At 40.6% G+C, this 24,611-nt stretch overlaps 2 protein-coding genes across 2 annotated transcripts in view; one reads left to right on the top strand and one right to left on the bottom strand.

The window, feature by feature from the left end:
• Positions 1-2,092: 2,092 nt before the first annotated feature.
• On the bottom strand, positions 2,093-3,686 carry LOC141001955 (G-protein coupled receptor 183). Its single transcript, XM_073473118.1, has 3 exons — positions 3,326-3,686; positions 2,449-2,963; positions 2,093-2,372 (listed from the first exon to the last, which is right to left on the bottom strand). The coding sequence occupies exons 1-3, from the start codon at positions 3,684-3,686 to the stop codon at positions 2,208-2,210; spliced, it is 1,041 nt and encodes a 346-aa protein (XP_073329219.1). The 3' UTR covers positions 2,093-2,207.
• Positions 3,687-21,089: 17,403 nt separating this feature from the next.
• The window catches only part of clybl (citrate lyase beta like), a 62,947-nt gene continuing 59,425 nt past the window's right edge, over positions 21,090-24,611 (top strand). Inside the window, exon 1 of the mRNA XM_073473117.1 lies at positions 21,090-21,133. Within this exon, the coding sequence (XP_073329218.1) occupies positions 21,090-21,133 (44 nt within the window). The remainder of the gene's footprint in view (positions 21,134-24,611) is intronic.

Raw genomic sequence — 24,611 nt, 5'->3', positions numbered from 1 at the left:
AGTGTGCATAAGCAAATGAATAAGAGACCACTGAACTAGATAAAGATCATCGGAGTATAACATACTCACAACAAGAGACAGGGTTCCACCGCGTTCATTCACTGTGAATACTCCTGAGTCAGGTGGTTGTGGATGTAAAATGAACTGCAAAACTTGAAATACCTCTAAAAAGGTTGGGTGCAGTGTTCAAATCCCACCTCTCCTTTTTGACATCACATGTCCGTCAAACATTGTAATACTGTGACCACAGTAGTTACTTAATGCAGAGATCATCATCGATGTTGTCTTCACATAAAGCATTAGTTTATAATTAATATTACAGATGTGAAATATTTACGTGAAGCCTGGTAAAACTACCCTTTGAGTTCGGTGACGTTCAAGGATTCTGATGTAAGTAGTGTCTAATGCTACAGAAACTCAGACGACCATATCTGATTTTATTTAATAATATTTTTTTTCTTTTTTAAGTCAAATAAAAATTACAGAAATGCCCCTTTTGCCCTCCCAGGGCTGTGTGCTCAGCCTCTTCCTGTTCAACCTGTACACCCATGACTGCACTCCAAGACATCAGGAGAACTCTATTGTGAAGTATGCTGATGACACCACTATCATCGGCGGCATTACAAACTATGATGAGAGTTCATATTGGGAGGAAATCAACAATCTTGTGGAGTGGTACACAGAGAACAATCTGGGTGGACAAATAATCTATTATTGTCGGTTTATAGGTTCACTATAATTTCTTTATTACGCCACAGAAAAGTGGGATAATTATATCAACACCACCAAATGTTCCCTCAGAAGTGAAAAGTTGACTTAACATTTTAAGTCAATCATATTGCTACAAAGTTTTGTTGATCTGTTACCTTTTCTGGATCCTTTGATCCCTCAGAACAGCTCATTGTCGTCTAGTTACTGCTCTTAGCCTTCAGATCCATCACTATCAAACTTTCTACAAGTAACCACTCCCTTCCTGTCTTCAGAATAAGTGTACACAAACCTGCTATTAATTATCACTAAAGGTGCTGAAGTTTCTCATCTGGGTACTCTAAAAGCTCTGTTAGGTTCATTGTCTTCTCTGTTTAAATGTTTTTACTCTGCAACATTTACCTTTAATACGTCATTTTACGTATGTATGCAGATGATACTGAGGTTTATATATTCAGATTATCTTTCTTTTTACATAATGTATTTGTATACCAGATAGAGATCCCTGCTGCTAAGAAAAAGCATACTTATTGTCAGTGTTTGGCCATTTTAACACTGCTGAATTAATATTAATGTATTTGTATCATCTAGACTAGATTACTGCAATGTCCTCCAATTGAACACAAAGCATCAGTGCTTTTCTGATGCCAGATCTTTAAGCCAATACTTGTAATGTGTGAAGATTTTGTCAGTGCAATTGCATCTCAGCCTTGCAAGATGCAGGTTTGTAACTGAGATCAAAATGAAGGCGGGGTTCAACTATGGGTGTGGTCCAAACAAGGGTGCTAAAAGAAGAGGGGTATGAAATAAGAAAAGGGCTACTGTCCGCCCACTTTACACCCCCCGCCCACATTTATTCATTCAATCTTTCCAGATTTTGAGACATTTGGTAAAACTAGAGACCATCTTGCAATGGAAACACACCAGCTGTGTGACATGTGAATGGAACACATGACATAAGAGAAGTGAGATTGGTGAACCAAAAAAAGCTTAGCTGATGTTTGTAGTTTATGACATTTCCTTCACCCTGCACACATACACAATCAAACAAAGAGCCGTCTAAAACACAAACACTGATGAACCAAAATTTAATTTAAAAAATGAATGAACACTACTGCTACTGCATGGCACACATATGAGCAAGAAAGGCAATAAGAATAAAACAGTATATAAGATACACTTTCATGTACAAATAACAATATAACAGATTTGGAACAATAAATTGTATACATTTTTCTCAAGCAAACATCATTGTGCTCAACACTTTGGGTGGGAGAAGCTGCAAATTGGCAAATGTGATCTTCCCTGTATTTTAATAGACATCTACTGCATATGTACATGCACAGTTGTCACAATATCTTAAGTGAAAGACTTGTTAGTCGTTTCCAAAGAGTGTCAACACAAGAGACTAAAATAGGCATTCTTGGGTTTAAACTAGGTCTTCTCTTTGACACTGGTTGTTGTTAGCATATCTCCTGCCAGCTCAGCTGTGGTTTCTCTCAGGTGTTGCTGCTGCTGTTCTCAGCTGTCATTTTGGAGGAAGCACCAGAAGTGTACAGATAGCCCTTAAACAGGCTCAGCACCCGCTTCTTGTAGGTCTTGATGGCAAAGAAGTAAATGACTGGGTCCAAGCAGCAGTTGAAGTTCATCAGGGAAACGGTAATCTGCAAGTAGAGGAAAGATTGTGAAAGAGAGAATTGATGGGGAATGTTTGAAATTAAATAAACAAACAGGTCCTACCTGTAAAGAAACCTTAAAGGCTCTCAGTTCCTCACAGGTTGGCTGGTGGTGTATCTTTCTTGACATAAACTGCATAACATTGAGGTGGTAAGGACTGAAGCATATGAGAAAGGTGAGGAGGATGAGGAGAATAATGGTGTTGGCCCTATGGCTCCTCCTCGATCGACCAGTCACGGAGTTCTGCTTGGCCACAGCTCGCAGCTTCAAGTTGATCTTGGTGTAGCAGCCAATGATGATGATGAGCGGACAACAGAAGGAGAAGGCGCAGGCCAGAAGCAGGAGATAAGGGGTGAAGCGGGAGCCATCAAAGTTGAAGTACTCCATGCAGGTTCGTCTGTCCTGGTGCTCATGCAGCATGCTGCGGAACAGCAGAGGAGCTATCTGCAGCGATACCAGAGCCCAGACCAGGCAGCAGACCCTGCGCACCACCCTCACACTCCGCAAACACTGCAGCCGGTGTGGGTGCACCATGGCCAGGTATCTGTCCAGACTGATACAGGTCATGAAGCCAATACCTGGTGGAAATAATAAATATCACATGCTCAACACATACCAAACAGAATGGCAAAATTAATTTCACAGATAAACAAAAGTAGAGAACAGAAATTTAGGCCAAATGGGCTTCTATAAAGTCAGATCACGATTTTGTAGAAGGTGTTTTCACCATCCATGGTCCCCCTTCTGATACCTTTACATTTTGGTCAATAAGTTTTTTATACTTAATATACTTTGAGTGTATAAAAGTTTAATGCAATTTTAAACTAGCTTTTGTACATTTTTCTTGTCCTTTGTAAATGCTTTGTAAAGTTCAGAATTGAAAAAATAGGAGATACAAATAAACATATGATAGTGTATTGGCAACTAAAAGCACTATTACCTGCATAGGTATTTGCAAAGAAGAGAAGTGTGGTCAGTCTGCAGAGAAGGTCACCAAAGGGCCAGTCATAGTGGCGTATGTAGTACGTAATTCTGCCAGGCAGCGTCAGTGTGAACAGCGTATCAGACAGTGCCAGGTTGACCAGATAGATGGAAGTGGAGTTGAACTTCTGCTTCTTCTGGCAGATAACATAAAGAACCAAGCTGTTGCCGCACACGCTGATGATGAAAACCACAGAGTAGAAAATAGGGAAGAGGACCACTGCAGCTCTCTGGTAAACAAACACATCACAGCCGCTCTGGTTCAGAGAGTTTCTGGCTGAGTCCAGGGTGATATTTTCTACAGCCATCCCACCTGTCATTTTGAGCAAAGGATCACAAAGTCAATTTCAAATCATTATACATTAATCAGTGTGCATAAGCAAAGGAATAAGACCACTGAACTAGATAAAGAACATCAGAATATAACATACTCACAACAAGAGACAGAGTTCCAACAAGTTCATTCACTGTGAATACTTCTGAGTCAGGTGGTTGTGGATGTAAAATGAGCTGCAAAACTTGAAATACCCCTAAAAAGGTTGGGTACATGTTCAAATCCCACCTCTCCTTTTTGACATCACATGTCTGTCATACTTTGTCATACTGTGATCACAGTAGTTACTTATTGCACTGTGCAGAGACTGTTTCATGGCTTTGATTTACAGTCCCCTCTTTTTTAATAGTATTTTACTAAATATATCATAAAACAGTACCATGCACTGTTTTAATGCCATTTGTTTTTATTATTTCACTTTTATCATCTTCATTATAATTTTAATCTTTCATCTTGTCTGCAGTTCACCACAAAATGAAACATAAATATTACTCCTCTTACCTGTAGTGTTATTTATCCTTTTAAATTGTTTTGGTGTGCGCTGCCCAGTTTTGGAGACATCAGCCAAAGAGATGACTGCCTTCTCGCCAGTGTAATAGAACTAGATGGCACTTGGCCTGTGGTGCTCAAATCAACCTTTGAAAAACTGAACAGCCACATCTCTTTCCAGAAATCATGACCTGGTTCCTCAAGATATACCACAGACCTTGTTGTGAGTAGTTTCATGTAGGAACTATTTTCTTTATACCAACTACACCCAACAGCATGCTAATCATGGACAAGAGACTAGCTAACTTAGCTATCTGACGTTACAGTTTAGCATTTAGCAGATGCTATTGATATTAAATCAGGATCTTGAGCCTCTTGTCCATAAGTAGATGGACTCATACTTCTCTGTAGTGATACGGTTGGCAGGTGTAGTTTGGTTAAAAAATTTTTAAAAAAAAGTTTCTACATGAAACTGCTCACATCAAGGGCAGTGGGTTAGCCTGTGTAACCGGGTCATGTTTTCTGTAAAGAGACATTGCGGTTGAGTTTTTTTGAATGTATTTATTTGGCACTTTGAGCACCACAAGCCAAGTGCCATCTTGTTCCATTATCTTCGAAAGAAGGCAGACATCTCTACCGCTGATAACTCCAAAACTCTGAAACTCACAACAAAATCTAGATGGATAAATAGCACTACAGGTAATTTTGGGGTGAACTGTCCCTTTAACTTGTCAGTCACTTGTGAAGGATGTTGAATTGCAAGAACCTCTTAAAAAGGCTTCTATACAAATCAAGTTTGACGGATACATTTAGGCGTACATATACATACAGATGAGTTGAAGAGTTTCAGGTGGTGCGCAGACACCCACTGGGTGATGTCAGCCAGACATCCAGAGATTTGTGCTGCCACCTTCAGACCAGAGAGAAGGCTGAACCAGTCGAGCACAAGCCTCACTGTTCTTACAGTGTTGTTAATACAGAAGTCCTCCTGAGTGCTTGTGTGTGTGTGTGTGTGTGTGTGTGTGTGTGTGTGTGTGTGTGTGTGTGTGCGTATGTGTGTGTGTGTGTGTGTGTGTGTGAGAGAGAGAGAGAGAGAGAGAAAAGGATAGATAGTGAAAGTGAGATTAAGCAAGTACTGATTGATTTATTGTTATAGAATCCATTTTATAGTGGTTGCTGTTTAACACATGCATATGCATATGACAATATCTAACTCTTGTATAGAGGTTAAATGCACAAATCATAATAATTGGGACAAAAACAAATGTAATGTGACATGTACAGTGGCTACTGTTCAATAAAACTGTGCATGTACACACGACACTGCTTGCAGTTTGCAAGCGTGAATTCGAAAGGTTAGATGAAGTGATAGGTAGGTGTGAGGTTTTATATTGCATTCCTGCCTCTGAGGTTTCTCAAGTCTGTTTCTGTGTGTGGCTGAGGTGAAGACAGACAGGCCTGAAGTTGGTGATGGAAGATATAGAAGGAAGTATCGCTGGCGCTTGTGCAAAACTGTCACAATCCTGTGATGTGTGGATGAATCACTTACACCTCTATGTACATCTCAACTACCAACCCCCCAAAAAAGATTAAAAACCTGAACAATGTAAACTGAAAAAAAAACAAACCATGGTGTTAAATTCTGAGAATAGTTATGGCGGTAAAAATGTGGCAATGCACGTCTGCTTCAGCAAAGGAAGATGCAGCAGATTTACTTCAGCAAACCAAACCGACTCAGTTTGCAAATGCTCACAACTTATTTATTTCACTGATTCAAGATTCTAAATGAATTTGTCATTATGCAATGAAGATTGCGCAATGGACCTTTTGTTGTAATTCCCTAAGCTACATACACAAAAACTATACAGACCTATTAAAAATAATGATCAAGTCAGAAAAATAAACTATTCATGATGAGGAAGAGTTTAGGAGTCTCACAGTGAGGAATGAAGCTGCCCCACAGTCTGGTGGTATGGATGCGGATACTTCTGTATCTTTTTCCAGATAGCAGCAGGTTGGACAGGCTATGGCTGGGGTGTGTGTTGTCTTTTAGTATCCTTCAGGCCCTGTGCGGAAACCTCACGTCATCAATATCACTGATGATCGGTAGATGGGTACCAATTATATGCTGGGTTGTGTTAAGTTTTCCAATCTGCTTCATGAGTGAGATTGTATTGAATTCTTAACTAAAATTAACAAACAGCATTCTGATGTTAAGGTATTCTTATTGTCAAGGTGTGGGAAGACTGAGAGGAGGGCAGTGGAGATGGCATCCCCGGTGGATCTTTCAGTTCTGAATGCATACTGCTCAGGGTCCACACTGGCTCGGATGTTGCCTTTGATGCGCTGGAGAGCCCAAAGCACTTCATCAAAATGGGAGTGAGTGGTAGTCATTTTGACAAGACACTGCAGACAGTGTCCTGTGAGAGTGATATTTGAAAAATATCCACTAATGGACTAAGAAAACACTCATCGGCTGATATTAATAGAAAAAAAAAGTATTTGCTCAGAGGAGTAAACATTGGCAGGACCCTTGAAAGGAATTAAAGAAAGAACAGCACAACTTAATAACCATTAAGACTTTATTATTATCCCTTCAACCCTCGATTGTATTAACAAATTTAATACAACACACATTCCAATCAAGGTAGTAGCACTGAAGTACAGTAGAAGTACACTGGCTACTGTATCTCATCTTGCTCGCCCAGCAAAGCTTTCCAGGTCGGTGTAATTGAAATGGATGGCTGCTGGATAGGCAAAAGGTCACTAATTGTCACCAGTCAAATGCGGTTATAATACAGCTCACTTAGGCCACAATGAGAGCTTCATGTAGACAATGTCACCTGCAGGTTAGGAGCCTGCTGCACTTCAGCCTACATTTCATGCTCCATTAATTTTGTGCCCAGAGTTAAACATCTTGTATCATCTGAACGGCGTGCTGGAAAAGGAAAAGACAGTCGTTTGTTGAGCGCTCGCTAGGTGTCCTGAGGGTCTCTCAGTGTTAAATACTGCAGTGGCACTGGAGGACATGAAAAGAAGGAGATGATCACTTCTGCTCACACATTTTCATTTCTCAAAACAAGAATTTAAACATATTTTAACTATGAATTTCACGAAAGAGACACTTTTACTTCTCTTTTCACCTCAAATATGATACATATTGTATATCTGTGCATATAAATGGGAAGCTTGAAACTGTGACAATGACTCTGGCGTTTTTGAAGTAACTCTCCACTTATAAATAAATAAATGTAATCAAGTCAAACGTGCTGGAATGCTTGGAATAGATCACATTTTGTTTAACATTATTCTATTTTAGTTATCACACCAGCACCGTGAAAATGGCACACGTGGTAGTGTGTAGTGTGTAGTGTGTTTGCAGTTTTCTGGGTTGATGGGTGTGTGACATGAAAGGTCTTAGGAAATTGAAAGTGACGACCCAGCATGGAACATGCATGGAAGTCACTTCTCAGAAATGTGACCTTTTTCTGGTTGTTAAGTCAGGGGTGGGCTGAAAAAAGGGGGGGTGAGAAGGGGGAACAAACTGATTTGAAGAGAATTATACAATAGTCAATGGTGCAACTGCAGCCCATAAAAGAACACCCCAGAAGGCATATCGTTTTAAAGGCACCCTCATGGTGGAGGGGGACCAGTGGTGTGTTGCTGAGGCAAACTGGGAATGACTTCTGGTGTCCACGACATGTGTGGAATAGCCAGCGTGGTTCCACAAATGGTGCCTAACCAAATTTGGGATGTTTTTTGCTGCCAGAATGAATTGTGTATGAAACTTCCCCCACACAGTTTAAATTTAAATCTGCTGTATCAAACCAACTTCACTGTGCTGCTGTCAACTCATTCAGCAGCCAAAGCAATGGTGTTGTTGTGTGTTGATGGATAATGATTTTTAAGTAACGGAATGTATTATTAGTAGAATTGCATTGAATGTATATATGTATGAACAACAGGGACACATTACAATTTGGTTCAAAGAAACCGAACTTGTTATATCCTGAAGAATGGGATCATGTCTGGAAAACACTTCACAAAGCATCTAAGTAGCTTAAGAAGAAAAAGATCAACTATATTTTTGTACATAGAACATATTTCAACCCTGTTCAGTTGTAAAGGATGGGTGTATCCAACTCTGATCTCAAGCAGGATAAAAGTGCTTTCTGTCATATAGTTTGACTCCAAAGTAAAAACCTTCTGGGAAAATGTTACGCAGGTCCTGGGAAAGATCACTGGCCATACAGTGCATTGTGATCTGGTAGTGTGCCTTTTGAATTACACTGAAGTAACCTGGTCCAAACACACCAAACACATTATAATAACTGAATGCATGACAGCTAAAAGAAACTGGAAGGATATAGATCAGCTGAGAGATTGACTGTGGCTTCAAACATTCCTAGAGACTATTTCCATGGAGGGAGCTGCAGCTAATCTTTCTCAAGTTTATAATGAGGAAGAATGATTGTGGATGTAATATAATGGACTCTGTAAAATACCTACCTTCCCCAGAATCTTGAATCTTTCTTGTATTTTTATTATTGCCTTTTCTGCATCTTTGACAGACATCTATGCTGATACGTAAGTAAACTATTTCCTTTTTTTTCTGTTGTTTGGAAAAATAAAAATAAAAATGTGTAGGTATCACATACAAAATCACTGTTTATGTGTATGCAGTTGCAATGCAGGCTTCTAATTGTTGTAAAACATAAGACCACTAGAGGGAGTGCAATCATTACGAATCAGAAACTGAAAATAATACAGTGCCATTCACAGTGAATAACAAAATGTATTTCAGCATTATGTTACAGGTCTTAAACACTTTTTCATTTTAAGTTCAACCTTCATGTGTTACATTTTTGTCACATTTTTTTTTTTTTCAAACTCACTGCTGTAGTGTTAAATTTGCGTGCTTTTGTGTGCATGCCTGATTTATACATGCCTGTGTGTGTGTGTGTGTGTGTGTGTGTGTGTGTGTGTGTGTGTGTGTGTGTGTGTGTGTGTGTGCGTGCGTGCATAAGCAGACTGCTGGACATACCGCAGGGGACTCCTGCATTGTCAGGGGGCCTCATGTGGCTCGTGTCTGTTCTCATCATCACCATCTCCCCCCATGCATCAGCCGCCGCCTGCCCGGCTCAGGCCCTGTCCCCCACTCCACCACCACGCTCGCGTGAAGACTCTCCGTTCACACTTTGCTTCACGCTTGTCACCTTTACCACTGATGAGCTATTTGTTGTTTTTTCAGCCAACACTTTTAAACCCTTTGCTTCACAGAGACTAGTATACTACTCCACTCTACATGCTTTATTTGATGCAAGAGTGATATGAAGAGAAAAGTGTTCTTGTGCTGACTGAGATTGTATGAGTGTGAAGGAGTATTGTTATGTATCGTCACAGGTGTCTATAGACAGCATCTTAAAGAATGCCTACAACCCCTTTTGTTCATTGTGATTCCTTCTTAATCTAACATGTCACAGTGTTGACACTAGTGTAGCTGGTTGTGAAAAACACACACCAGCTCATTGTGCCGGGTGTCCTTTTGAACTGCTCATGACTTCACACCCATGAACACGCTGTGAATTCCAGTTTCTCCCACATGTAGGAGTATCATGGTTCATAAAACATGAAACAAAAATAAGTTTCATAGGCTCATCACACACATGCACAACTCACAAGAGCGCCCACAGATGGGAAGCTCTCTGATTGGCATATATAGGGATTTCTTGATTGTTAAGACTTGAAAAAGGACTGAGTTTAATGTGTTTTAGTGGTCTGATCATTGGTGCCAGTGGCATCATTTTTAGTACCTCAGAAGTTGCTCCTGAGCTTTGGGCATTTTATCAAAAACAGTGGCAGAAAAAGCTTTGTTGTAGCTTCAGACAAAAAGAAAATGATGCTGCACATGAAACACACACATCAAGATTTGAAGGCCCAATTCTGAACAGAAAGCTTTTTAGGTGACGCCACTGCTGGAAACCAAGACATGGTATTATTGTCATTTAATGACTTACTGCAGTATAAGAATAGCTTTAAAGTACATTAAAACCAGGAGAGGGTGTAGAGCAAGAACAGCATTTAAAACATTATTTTTCTTAAAGCCTTCAGTGTTGTTTCTCCTGATCATTTCACTTCATTTGTAGATGCAGTAGCCAGAAAAGTACTTTGTTTTCGCTGTCCAAGCAATCACTACACCCTGAAACAGATCATTCCCAATCAGACATTTCTTATGAACTAATATTCAAAAGCACCACTCTCCACTTGACAAATCACAAAGAGTATCTTCTGTACTCGACTGTTTTAGGTGAGTTGTATGCTGAGCACTTGATTCGCATAACAACCACAGAGCTACAGTAGCTGGGAATATTCAGTGTGAAACACAAATGTTCATACTGCATAACACAGTAATTAGAATCTTACATGCACAGTTCATTTACGGTGTTTATGCAGCATGACTGCATCCATATGCAATGGTGTATTCTGAGCTAATGAATACTGAATAATGAATACAGGCCAGAATCTGTAGTCAACACAAACAAGCTCTGGTAGTCGTAATCATACTGACAACAAACACATAATGCAGACACAGACATGTGAGTATCTGTAGCTTGAATTACTCACTACTACTAGTTTTAGATTACTTTATTATCAGCGTGATACATCATTGGTACTCATGCCAATTAACCCACTCCTCTCCACAGGTGAGTACAGTGCAGGACCCCTAGGGCTGGCAGGGATTTAGTGACTTGCTCAGGGATTTTTAAGCAGCATGGATACAGGATCTGAAACCAGTGTTGCAAAACTGTCCTTTCGATGTGGTGTGGTTTTGGGTGTGTACTTCTGGTAAAATCATTTGCAAAAACCTGAGAAGATGAGAAATGCAGCTGAGTAGCACCATCTTCAGGATCTGCATTAAAAAACAATCCTCTAGTGCTGGTGGTTTTTACTTTATTCTTTGTGTATCTTCAATTTTTGTTAACATTGATGTTATCACTGTACATACATGAACCTGACATTGCACTTTTCTGCTGTTTCTGATATGTTGAATGTTGAATGTTATAAGAAATGATATTGTAAATGTCCAAGTCAGTTTTAAACATTAAAGAAGCAGAAGTGCAAGTTTTAAGTGCAGCAAATTGTTAACACAGCTTCATAGAGGCCGAGTGCATAGATCTGAACTAATGAACAGAAGTTCAAACAAAAACAGTGCCAACAACTGCTGTATTTTTGGTCACTGTTCCTCTTCACTGCGTTCCCCAAACACATACATACTACACTTAAACAAAGCCTGTATTCATCTGTGGCCAGTGACCGGGGCTGCGTTTGAAGACGTGGCCTTGTTCCACGGTCCGTGCCGTGGCTGGTTTTCAGGTCATCTGAGGCGATGTGCATATTTTGGATGTCATCTTGGCTGTTGTATTATTGTTTTATTCACAGGGCATGGACTAATTATTTCAACAGCTCTCTTCAGTGGGGAGCAGACTGACAGTTGCCGTTATTGGAGTGATCAGTCTGTTTCTCGGACTCGGCTGAGGCTATTTGATGTATATTAACAATAATTGGTTCCACCGCCACAATGATGTTTAGTAAACCTTTGTGCTATTTTCCACGAGGATGCCCATGAGGAATTTCTGAGTAGCTGCATGGTCTACAGAGACGCCTTCAGAGTCAGGACAGATGGGAGGACTGCTGTCCTCTGTGGATCAGAGACACCACGACCTAATCATCATTATCACATACAGGACATACAGTCTTTGTCGTTGTCTTGTTGTCTCTTCTGATCAACAGAAAGGCTCAAATCTACCACATACACTCCAGTTCTATTACTGTAACATTTCATCTACTGAAGAGTGACGCAAAAACAAAGTGGCATTTGCTTTCCTAAATACATGTGAGATATCTAAATGGGATATCATTGGAGTTCAAATTTACCTTATTATATAATTAGTAAGAAAGTCACACTTATCAAAAAATTAGGTTTGATGACTAGGATGTAAAAAGATAATGATTAAAGAAAAAACATGTTTTACATAAGAAATCAATAAGATTTATTTGCAATCCCAAGCAAACTAATGCTAAGTAAAAATGCAGTGTTTTTATACAGCTGCAAAATTGTGATTACATTTCTATTTTCTTTAGTCATTCAAACTTGCTTGTTAACTGTCATGCCTTGTCCTTCTAGGCGGATGACAAATCATGACTCAGAATGTCTCTGTGTTGTTATTGTTGTTTGATTTTGTGGCACAGCTTATTTTGTCTGATACTCGTTAGGTAATCTGGCAACCATGGGCTGATGCAGCGAGGTGGAGGTGTCTCCAGTTCCAGCATCTAGCAGTGACTCCAGCAGGTTTGGAGTCTGCCAGATTCTACAAGTGAATGAGAGGCAGATGTGCGGTGACAGCACTACGCTCATTAGGCCGAATCAGTGTCACACTGTGACAACTGGCCAACTTGAGGCTTCTCTCGTCACTCAGTGCTTAATCCATTCAGCCAAGACCTGCTCGGACTCTCCCAGACCTCATTTCAATCCATTAACTGTTCTGGCATCTCTCTTTTGCCTAAAACACAACCTTTTAGGTTAAGCTAGGTGTCTGCTATGTTTTTAGACTAATTTCTTGTGTCCTGTGAACGCAGCCTCTCCACCCATAATATTACAACTTTTTCTCCGCACCTATCTTTGGTCCCAGTGGTATCCCTGCCTCTGACCACTGGTCTACCCCTGCTCCACAAGCCCAGCTGTGTGGTCAGCTCCGGCCCCTCAGGGCCTCCGTCCCTGGGCTGAAGTTGTGATATCTATTTCAGTCAGCTAGAGACCAGACAGCCGCCACTGTGGCTCCAGAGAATTCCCTGTCCAGCGATTACTGATGGTTGCGCTCCGCTCATATGCTTTAGCATCTCCTGTGTCCAAACTGCTTAGCATCTGATGGGTCGCTCTAAGCCATTAAGGCCAGTTTGCAATTATAGATGTGTGGCTGCTGGACACAGAAACAGATGTGCTTTGATCTATTTACGGTAGGGTGGAGGGGAGGGTGGAGAGTGGGGGTCATCACAGCTTACTTCCATGCGTGGGTCAGCTCACGCACCTCTGACACCCCTTGTCTTTCAGTTCACTTGACATGCACTTGTGTTTTCCAATCAGCAGAAAGTTTAGTGATGAATGGGCATTAAGAGAGAGCAGCGATAGCAGCTGCTATGTGTGTGTGTGTGCATGTGTGTGTGTGTGCACACATGTGTGTTTGTGGGTGTCAGCACACATACATAATCAAGCATGTGTGAATGTACAGCTTGTGTGTTTTATGCCTTTAATCTGCATGTGCCAACCACAACCAGGCATGTGTGGAGGTGAGAGCTTGCTGAATGGAAATTCGGACGATCCTGTTGCACTAAATAAAAGGGAACCAATTCGAGCCCCATCTGTTTAAGCACCGAAATTCACCAAGGGGCAAAATAGTTAGTGTTGCGGTACATTTTTAACGCCTTGTCTCCTTTTTTCCCCCCTCAGCTTGAAGTGCTTTGGGTGGTGAAAAATGGAAAACAAATGTTCTGTTGACAGCTTTCTTATGCCCAGGGTGTGTGAGTATTTATATCATAAAGGTGCCAACACATCCTGGTTTTACAGGCTGACCATCGCTGGGGGGAGAAAAGAGGGGGGCAAAGGGGGGTTATCCTGTAGCTCATTCTGGTAATTACTAGATCAGTGATGAATAGGTCTTGATAAGCCTGTGACAAATTAGCTTACAACTAAGTCCGCTGTGGTGTGAAATTCTTATTCATTTTAAAAGAATTTAGCTTTATAATCCTGGAAGGACATCTGCAAATGGGACCTGCTGATTGCATGTTGGGTCCTGGTGTGGGTACACTACAGTCAGGACCTGGACTGCATTAAAGGGTAACTTCCCTCTGGAGCCGCAGAAGACTTCATCCTACTTTTTTAACATGTGCAATAGTACTCCCCAAGACCTGTAAACACACTTTAATGTGTGATATTAGTGGAGTTGCCCTTTAAGATCGAGGGCATGGTACTGTTGCTCCTGTATTAGCTCAGGGCACAGTAATAACAGGACCCGACCCAGAGTTTTAAGCAGAGCATGCCTCAGTAATATTCAGTTCCATAGTCATTTTTCCTCCTTGTCACTTGTCTTATTGTCACCACTTTGCTTGTATTAAAAATTCACGGGTCACTTGTATGGCATTTAGTGCTTGTCTCCAGTGTACTGCACGCCTGTGCTAACTAGTCAATTGTGACCACTTTTCACAGCAGCAGCAACGCCTCTGGCGAACTGTGATTTCATAATGTTTACGGTGTCAGTGGCAAGCCTGACGGGGAAATGGTAATAACTCCACAACCAATATGAATAATGAATGAACTCATATCATTTCATAAATCAGATGGGATGTACAACATATGGAAATAAGCAGGCATATTCGTGCCACTGGGTTTCACAGTTAAACAAAAGCACCACATTTTAAGCCGCTTTTTACTGCTATAATACTGTATCCTGTACGATATAGCCCGCAGCATGCTATGGGAACTCTGTCTACTGTACCATCACAGAGACGCATTCAACAGAGTGCACAGAGGGAGTCCAACATTGACATTGTGCTGTAAGCAGGTCTGTCCTGAGGTGAACCATGTGTACACAGCTTTAGGTCCTCTCTGATGTAGGTGTAGCTCGGTCCTCCAGTGTCGTGTTGCGAGGCCACGATCCCACTGTGTTTGTTCCGTGTCAGAGTGCTGAGAGGAGTACTATGGGAACATTCATTCACAAGTTCAATAGAACAGTGGTAACACCACACTACAAGGCATAGATCTTGATAATTAAAAAACAGTGCTGTAATTTTCACCTCTCTTTGTCATTTGTGCATCATAAACTATCTTACAGCTCATATTTTATCCACAGAAGTCTTTGTGACCCCCTGAAAGGTAACCCAAGTAAACATGTTTATTTATTGTAAAATTATAATATCATAATCGCTGAACAACAAAAGCTCAATCTCTGAACAAAATAACGGGTGCCCAGGGAAGGTAATATTCTGAGGTCTGGCTGGACCTGCTCATTAATTCAGTTAAATGAAGTGAGAGAGGGGGAATCAGAGTGAACCGAACGGGAAAAAAGCCCTTAAAACCATTTCCTGTGATTTGGGTAACATGCATGCAGAAAAGTCAGAGGCTCAGTATTTGTCTTTCCCTCTCTTGTTCTCTGCCTTTTCTCTCCATTTCTAATTCTTCTCACTTTGGTTCTCCCCAACATGTTTTTTTCCTTTATAGCATTCCCTTTCTCTCTCTCCCTCTCTCTCTCTCTCTCTCTCTGTTTCTCCCATGATTGCTGGGTCAGTAACTTGATGGTGGATTGGGTCAGGGGGCGCAGTCGGGTTTTGTCCACCAGCTTTGGGCTGTGAAGGCTAATACCTCCTGACACACTTAGCTCCATCAGTCCCGGCCGCATCATTCTAGTAATGCAGAAGTCATCAGGGCCTGGGATTGCGTGAGGGCTCTCATCTGGAAACCCAAACAACCTTAACCTCATTGAATTCCTGTTGAAGAATGCAAAAATTAATGAATGGATTAAGTTGTTGCTTTGTCTCATTGGATTACACCGTATTGTTTGGGATTGATGTGTTTTTGGAGAAATGTCTCTAAATGTTCCCATATAGTGATCTGGCATTGCAAGAAGAGATAAAGGAATATCCAAAAATATTTGCTCATGTTAAAATCCGAAAGCTTAACTACTGAAAGCGTAGAGGGGATGTTGTAATTTCTGTTCAAAGGCCAAAGTTTAATCTGGATTGTGTGGCCTTTTTAGCTGGTGTGCTGGTCTTCTCCAGCCATACTCCACTTCCTTTACAGGCACTCAGCTGAATTGTTGCTTAACCTGCGCAGTGACCCTGCCACATGCTATCTGCATCCCTCCATCCCAGATCCACCACTACACTATTCCCCTTGTGGGCACGGGATTTGCTATGCGTCAACCAGAGCCACAGACTGGCGAAGGGAAATCCATAAACCGTGTGTAAGGGCAGAGGAAAAAAGTCAGCACCAGTGCTTACTCATCTGTTAAAAACGGAGTGATCTGCAAAGTTTGTATGAGAGGGTTTTTGACGGTGCCCTGCTGCTTTGTCAGTGCAGCACATGCTGCAGGCACTGGCATCCCCTATTGCCTTCCAGGTCATTGGCCAGGCTCAGCAGGAGGTGGGCTTCTAGCCCCATGACACGTCCCTGATTCACAGCTGGATCCGTAACAAGGTATCATAGCAAATGAGTCGGTAAAACATCACTGGTTTGAAGAGCGTGAAAAATTGTCATGATATCATTTGTAATTCCTGATCTGGACTGCCGTTGGTAGGAGAAAGAGAGAGTGAGGGAGAGAGTGAGGGTAATGAAGGGGTTTTTATTCCTCTTCACCATCTCCACCAGTCTTGGCCCCCTCTCCTCCCCACCACCCCACAGCCTGACCCCCAAACTGATGCCCGAGGGGGGAAGATCCAAGCTAATGTAAGGAGGCAATAATTAAACATCTCGTGATTCTCAGCCAAGTGGCTTAAAGGTGTTGCACCCTTAACATGAGAGCTTTATGACACATTGTCCTGTTCTTGAATGTTGTTTTTTGCTCCTCATTACACATGACTCATGAGTGGACGTGATGTGTCAGATTGGGCCTGTCCTGGTGTGTTGCAGTGCGAGGAGTGGTGTTTGGGGAGGGTCTACAGGGTAAGTTGGGAGTAAGTCAAATTGTCATAGAAGCATTACAGCTGCTGAGCATGTAATTTAGTGCATGATGCTAGTTACAATTTGCACAAAGGAAAGTGTTAAAATTTACAGTTTAGTATGGCTTGAAATTGAATTACAAAAAGCCATAATTCAAAGACAGACAACACACTTTAAAAAATTAGTAACCATGTTATTTGTTAACATGTTAGGCAATTTTTTTAATGGAAAAAACTTTAAAAAGAAGATCTGGTGACACTTTTTAATAAATATCATTAATAATTCAATTAAATTTAGTTACTTAAACTTTAGTTAATAGTTGTTTTGCTGTTAACAAACAATGGAATGTTTTATAAAGCATTTATTAATCAGTTGCAAACTTTATCGGCTATCAAAATGTTTATAGAAGAACTACACAGTATTTATCAACCATTTACAATATTATAAACATAAGTTGCAACTTAACAATAAACAAATGCTTAACAAATGGTTTATAAGCACTTCATTGTTTGTTAACAGTGAAATAACTATTAACTTAAGTTAAATAAACTATAAATTTAACATTTATCATTTACAAAGTGTTAGCTGTCATTATCATTAACCAATTCTTAATTTCTATATTATATATTGGTTATACTTCAGATTTAAAAAACAATTCAAGAGATCACCAAAATTGTGTATTTTGTGTAAAATATAGTTAATCATAAAAGATTATATAAACCACACTATGTATTACGCAATAAAATTACACACATAAGCCCTTATGATCTTTAACCTTTCTGTTCTTAGAGTACAGTTAGCTGTGAGACTGTGTGCAGGTTTGATGGATGCAAAGAATGGACAAACATCAGCTCCCTCTAAAACCACAATGGAGACCTTGGATCTAAATGTCATGGTTTCATAACGGATACACTGACATTTGTGTGATGGGATTTAGCCATGGGTTAATATAGCCATTGCTGGCACACTGCATTGATGTCCATCTCACTCGGGCTGTGAAGTCTATCTCACCATTTTTTTTGTGGTGGCCTCACAGAAGTTTCTTTCAAAGGGATGAATTGGATTCTATGCTGGTTAAAGCCAATTATTTTATCAGGAAAAAAAACTGTTTGATATGTACGTTTGTTTTATATGATGTTAATGTGCCTCAGGAGCTGTTCAGATCATTTTTTTGGGTGAGTGTCGGGCTGCGGGTGGGGGCTATTGGGGAAGGCAGGCGATCAGCATTAAAATCAGAGCCATGTAAATCTAATCAATTATACAGTTTTTCAGATAAAATGTTGGTAAATCAAAACACATTTTCCAAAAGTCACAGTATAATGAGAAATTTAAATTGGAAACAGAAACCATTTGTTTATTATAAATGCCAGGGTGAGGTGGTGACTTGCCATCCATAAATTTCGTTATCCTTTCATATTCTTTTTATCTATGACTACAGCTTTGGCACTCATTCAAGATTTTAATGAACCCAGACTTCTGAGGCATCAAGGCCTAGTGATGCATTGTCCATTTGGATCAGGGAGTACAGAGGGGGGACAAAGGGAAAAAGCTTTTGCCTTTGACATAATATTTTATATTCTATTGCCTTACAGGGGGGTCATTAGGTGATTGCAACATTTAACAACTTAACAGATTGACAAGAATAAACACATATTCAGCATATATCTGGAATTAAAAACCAGACTGTCTATCTGCTTGTATGTGTATGTGTGTGTGTGTGTGTGTGTGTGTGTGTGTGAGTCTGAGTGTGTGTGTGTGTGCATGTGGCAAGGGGTGACTTGAATCAAAAAATAATTTTCTGTGCTTTATGAGGATACAGAGAACCCCCCCTGCTCTGGCGCGACCTGGTGTCGGCTGCTTTCTTGGGCTCAGAGGTTCCTAGGGGAGACCAGAATGGAAGTTGAGCATCTTGCTGTGATCCAAAGAAAGTGTGCCAAATGCTATCAAAACTGGATTAGTAGACAACAATTGTGTTCGATGAACGGAAAGGGGAGGGAAAGAAGTAGTTTCCAAGTAACCCATGGATGGAATTTTCCAACTCCATTGCATTTTTATCTCATGTAGGAATGGATGCTCACATAAGCCCCCTTTGTTAAGGGATAAAATCTATATAAAATAATCCAAGTTTTCGTATCTGATCATGAATGTAGCAGAGAAGCAGAAAGCACACTGAGATGTATTTCAGATGTAGTGTATATAAACCAATGGCCTATTAATATGTTATAGGGGGATCACTCACATTTCCTTTATTTGTGTTGAATGTGGTTTTTATGTATTCAGCCTCTGGAAGAGAGGGGAAAACATTCATCATGAATATCCAACAAAAAGGACTTGGAGAATAAATAATGGCAAATAATGACATTATATCAGTGGTTGACTGAATCTTTTTTTTTGCAAGTCCAAGTCAAGTCTCAAGTCTCTTATGGCTGTAATGAGCATTCTATCATTTGCTGTGTGCCATCCAGTCTGCTTCGAACACTGTATAACTATATCTTAGGAATTCAAAGCATGCACTGTGTTATTATCACTCCTTTATCTATTAGCTTACATTATCAGCATTAATCAGTTTTTTGGTAAATAATCACTTTAAACAGGCTTATTGCATTTCAATATGAAACAACACACAATAAAAGCTGTCCTTTAGAGTTCATAGCTGTATTTTTCCTTGTAACATAAACATACAGATACGATATAGAGCAAGTATTGAGGTCCTACTTACCTACTTAGCCAGCAGAGAGGTGGCAGCAGAATGTGGACTATTAAATTACCTGACCATTTTTACAGACCTGGCAAAGTAAGCACTATGTGGCAAGCAAACATTCATCTTTTCAAAATATGTCCATGCTTGTAATGGTGTTGCTTTGAGCTGTCATCTTGCCAGACTTAAAACAAAGATTGTTCATCAGTGCAAGATCGCAAGTCCGAGTCAAGTCTCAAGCCTTTTGAGTACAAGTCCAATTCAAGTCTCAAGTCTCTGTGTGTGGTGACTTATGTGCGACTTGAGTCCAGGTTGCAGACTCGAGTCCCCATCTCTGCTTCTGACCCATAACAGCGAAGCAGTCTCCATGTGCCACCCTATGTTACAGTATCCTTACAGTATGTCTACATGAGTTGCAAAAAGTTGATGCTTCTTGTTCACATTGTTTAAATACAATAATTTTGAAAGGTCACTTATCAGCAATTAAAAATAAACAGCAAAAACAAGAGAGATGTCAGAGAAAATACCACATTTATCCCAGGTTGAGAACTACTGTATTATATAATAATTTGCTGGTGTTTAGGCAATGAATGTACACTTCGTCTCTGTAAAAGGGGGGAAACCACAGTTTCTCACATACATATAGATAAATACAATTTTTGTTTTGCTTTGATATGATCTGTGATGTCAAAGCAGGGAATTTCCTACTGAAGACCAAGAAATGGTCATCAGGAACTTAACTCTATCCCATCTATTTCCACTCAAGGTCTGCCACCAAATATATTTGGCTCGACAGCCTTCATACAGTGAAGTAAGTCCAGCAGCACATACAAATTTAAATACAGCCACAGTCCAATGGCTGACATTTGGAGCAAATCCCCTGCTGACTTAATCATGGCAAATATTGCGTGTCATTTGTGCACCACACTTGGACCTGGCTGATGGTAGTGGTAGTAATTCACCACTGCTGTGAGAGAGAACTCCTGGGGTGACGTGCCTTGTGCTCAAATCTCTCTCCTCTCTTGTTCCTCCCCTGTGTCTCTCCATTGCGAGCTTCAGTCTGTCTCTGTCCCTTCTGTCTCATAGAGCAGAAGGACACCAGAGTTATTGCAGACAGAGACCATCTGTGAGGCGAAGAATCCTAGAATATAGAGAGAACACAGAATATCACTGATTCAGATAACCACTGTTTACAACTGCTTATCGTTTAAAGTCATTTCTAATACTTGTTTTGAATTAAATTGCACAATAAATTACATTTTATCATAACTGTAAATAACATATCTTGGTAATTTCCCAACTCAGAAAATGCCTCCTTCCTCCTCTCCCCACAGCAGCACCCTCCCACTAGCGACTTGTCCGCTGTTTACCTACCCATGTGCTTTGAGTCCTCCAGAGCCCGCCCCTCTCACTGCTGCAGCCAATCACAAAGCTCGTGAACGGCTTCTGCAGCCAATCGCTGCTTGCTGTCACGGCGCGTCATCCAGGGAAACATGGCGGCGCACATCACCAGAACTGTGACACGACTTGTCCCACAGTAAGTCAGTTTATCTTTTTATACATACATCTAATAAATGTGCTCTGTCTGTTGTAGAAAAGCCGGTCTTTAAAATGTAACGGAGCTAGTGCTAGTTGATAAGTACCCCTCCATTTCACGACAGCAGCTGTTCCTCCCTTGTTTTGTAAACCAGGGAGAAGTTCAGCAGTTGGCAACGGTGTTTTCCAACATTATATTTGTCTGTCATCGTCGTTTTGTGAGCCGAAATGACTAATTACAGACTTGTTTGTGGCTACTTGTCTGTCGTGTCTTGAATGGGTTTTTAGAAAAGCTGGAAATGTGCACAGAGCTTGTATTGACACGCTTTGCCTCCGAAGATAAACACGGCTGTAGCCTGTGCTCTGCTGTGGTCAAGTGGCTCTGAATGAGGGGGAGGTGCTCGAGGTTAGTCACTAATACCACAAACACACTGACAGCAAAGTAAGAAACAAGTACAGGCCTTGCTGCTGGGAGAAGTGTCGGTGTCAGAGTTTGACAGTGAAAGCTTTCCTTTCTGGGTTGTCACCTTGTAATTCATTCAAATTCAAATTCAAAAAACTTTATTTGTCCCCGGCGGGCAATGTAAGGTGCAGGTTTGAGTGTGTTACTGTGTTACAGCCACCTCAACCACCAAACTGTTATAGTGTTGCACAGCCGGACTGGACGTCGCTTGTAATGACTTTCCTACTCTTGTCTGACGTTGACCCATGTGTTTAATGTTGTATTCTATTGTGTTTCCATCTCGTTTTCACTGTACTTATTATTATTATTATTATTATCAATTACAGTGATGGAAAACATTTTAAAGTTATTTTCTTTACTTCGTGTCATGTTGCATTTGTATCTTCCATTGCTAAATATTACTAACTGATCAGGTAATGTCAGTCTGAGGCAGCCTGAGCTAAACAGGCCTGTGATACAGGAGCCGGGAGAGGTCAACACACCGCAACTTAAAGGAATAGTTGAGAGAACATTTGGGGAAATGCAGAGTTAGAGTTAGAAGAAAGAGCGATGGCATTGTCATGCCATTGTGATTTTAGCCTAGCTTAGCATAAAGGCTGGAAGCAGGGAAAACATTCCGGCTGTCTCCTACGTTCAGAAATACCTGACCAGCACCCCTAAAGCTCTTTTGTTCAAGCAATCTGTTTGAACAACAGATAAAGCTAAAGATAAGGCTAAACAGTTAATTGAAATAATAACAAAATTGCAGTATAGCCAAGTCCAATATCTGAAACGCAGGAGTTGCAGTCTTTTCATCATAGTAAAATGTGCCACAACATATCATTATAAGTGAAGCATTGTTGTGCTACAGAGATGCCATGGCCTAATGTTACAAAGTATATTTTCCCGATGTAAGGGAACATGATGGTTTGGTACAGACCCCAGCAAAAATCACACAATTATCATCAGTTTTATATTTTCAGTGCAAATGAAGTGCAAAAAATACTATTCCGACTTAAGGTTTTGTGTATTGTTCAGCCCTAACTGAAAGCTTCCGGTTACGTTATTGACAAGCCATTAGCATGCTATTAACAAGGTAGACAGACAAACCATGACCTTTTCCCCATAATAGCCTGTGTAACCCCCCCACCCCTACAAGCTTTGAATATTTGCATGTAATTGTCAATTAAGCTTCAAATCCCCAAAATGGTATGGACAGCCATATTATTGACTTTTCTACATTGTGACGTAATCTTTCTCAAGAATATCGCCCACCTATTCCTCCAACCCTTAAATATTGCTTAAGAAATTAACAACACCTTTTGCATAACTTTTACTGATTACATTTAGTAATGTAGGGCACTGAAGCTGGCTCTGAAGCTTCTATCACTGCTGTGGTGTTCAGTGTCCAAATCGGTATTTTAATGTCAAGTGTTTCTTTTCGTTATTGTTTTTTAAAGAGGAAGGAGATGATGCCTTGCACCAAAAAAGAGGCAAGAGACTGGTAAAGAATGAGACATGGAGCCCCTCAAAGGCATTTAAAACCAGAACAGATAAAAAATGTACACAGAGCAATATCTGCAAGGAGAAAACCACCCATGTGAGGGAGTGTTTCTGCTGCGTATGCACAAATGCAATCTCCCTTCACAAGCTCGACTCTCCAGACTCGTAACTTTTTAACGCTAGCACATCTAGGCAGTGGCTGATGTCTTTCCTCTTCTCCAAATAGACTCATAATTACAATAATAAAAGAGTATATAAGTAAATAATGTCCACCTGTGAGTTTGAGGAAAGTATGACTGCTTGTGATTCACCGCCCAACTCCGAATAAGCTTAGAATATTTGTGTTTATTTCTCACTCAACCTTTGAAGCTTCGAAGCTTCGAAGCCCCAAAATTGATATTTGGGACAGCACACAAGGACAAGGACGTTATATTAAAAGCTGGTCACAGCCTTGGAGGCGGAGCCCCATTAATTCCTATGAAAGCTGCTCAGTTTGTCTTTCTGGCTATGAAATTACCCAGATCTTCCATGTTGTGCGGCCCATACAGCATGCACAGTAGAGAGAAGGATAACTTCCGGTTTAGCGCCCTGCTAACTTGAATGAGGATAAAATAATTTAATCTTTCTGCTCTTCTAGATTTTCCAAATTTTATTGGACCGAATGGCTGAAATTATGATAGTAGAATGAGTCGTTTCATGGGGGTTGTGAGGCTCAAAAAAATTGATCGGTGGCATCACGTTAAAATGTAATTACACGTTTGGCCACTATGAAAACTGGCTTCAAAGCTTGGCGCTCTTCCTGGGCGAGGGGCAAGGAAGTTATAATTATACCTGGACACTGCCATGGAAGCGAAGTCCCATTAATTTCTATGAAAGCTGCTCAGTGGTGCATGAAGCCAAATGACTCGCCTGTCTTCCGCATAGCTTCCACATTGAGGGCCCCATAGAGCGTAGGGCCCCATATCTTTGTTGAAGATCCCAAAATACTTTCATACACTGTTTCTAAAATGCCATGGGTTCATGGTTGTCCACTCATGATGGCTTTGCTCGCTCTTGTCCTCCACTTTCGTAGCAAAGAAAATAACAAGCTTAATTTACTGATAGGTCAGTAGGGCATGCAAAAGGTCAAGCTGATAGTAAATTTTTAGAGCACCCACTGCTGGATCACAAGGCAAACTACTTCAAACGGTCTAAAGATTGTAAATCTTGAAATCGAGCAGCATTACGGTTCAAATATGAATTTTTCCCTAAGCTTGAATGAATGTTTGAATTTCAAATAAAAGGTTGCAGCCCTAAAACACATGCACATTAGTTTTGTGTGCATTTCTGCAAGACTATGTCATGAGATTCAGTGACAGATGGCTACAGTCAAAGTTGCCTAGTGGTCTTGAACCTTTTGCAAATTGTCACGCAAATCTCATAGGAGTTATAACGAGGAACTTCAAACAGTTTGATTGTCAGTTACAACGAACGTAAGTGGGTTTAATATTCTAGTAATGTGCCTGTGCTGGTCAACTATATTGTGACATGTGGC

This window comes from Pagrus major, chromosome 9, assembly GCF_040436345.1.
Source record: "Pagrus major chromosome 9, Pma_NU_1.0".
Taxonomy (NCBI): domain Eukaryota; kingdom Metazoa; phylum Chordata; class Actinopteri; order Spariformes; family Sparidae; genus Pagrus; species Pagrus major.
Note: the sequence above shows the minus strand (reverse complement) of the source record. Positions and strands in the feature narration are given on the sequence as shown.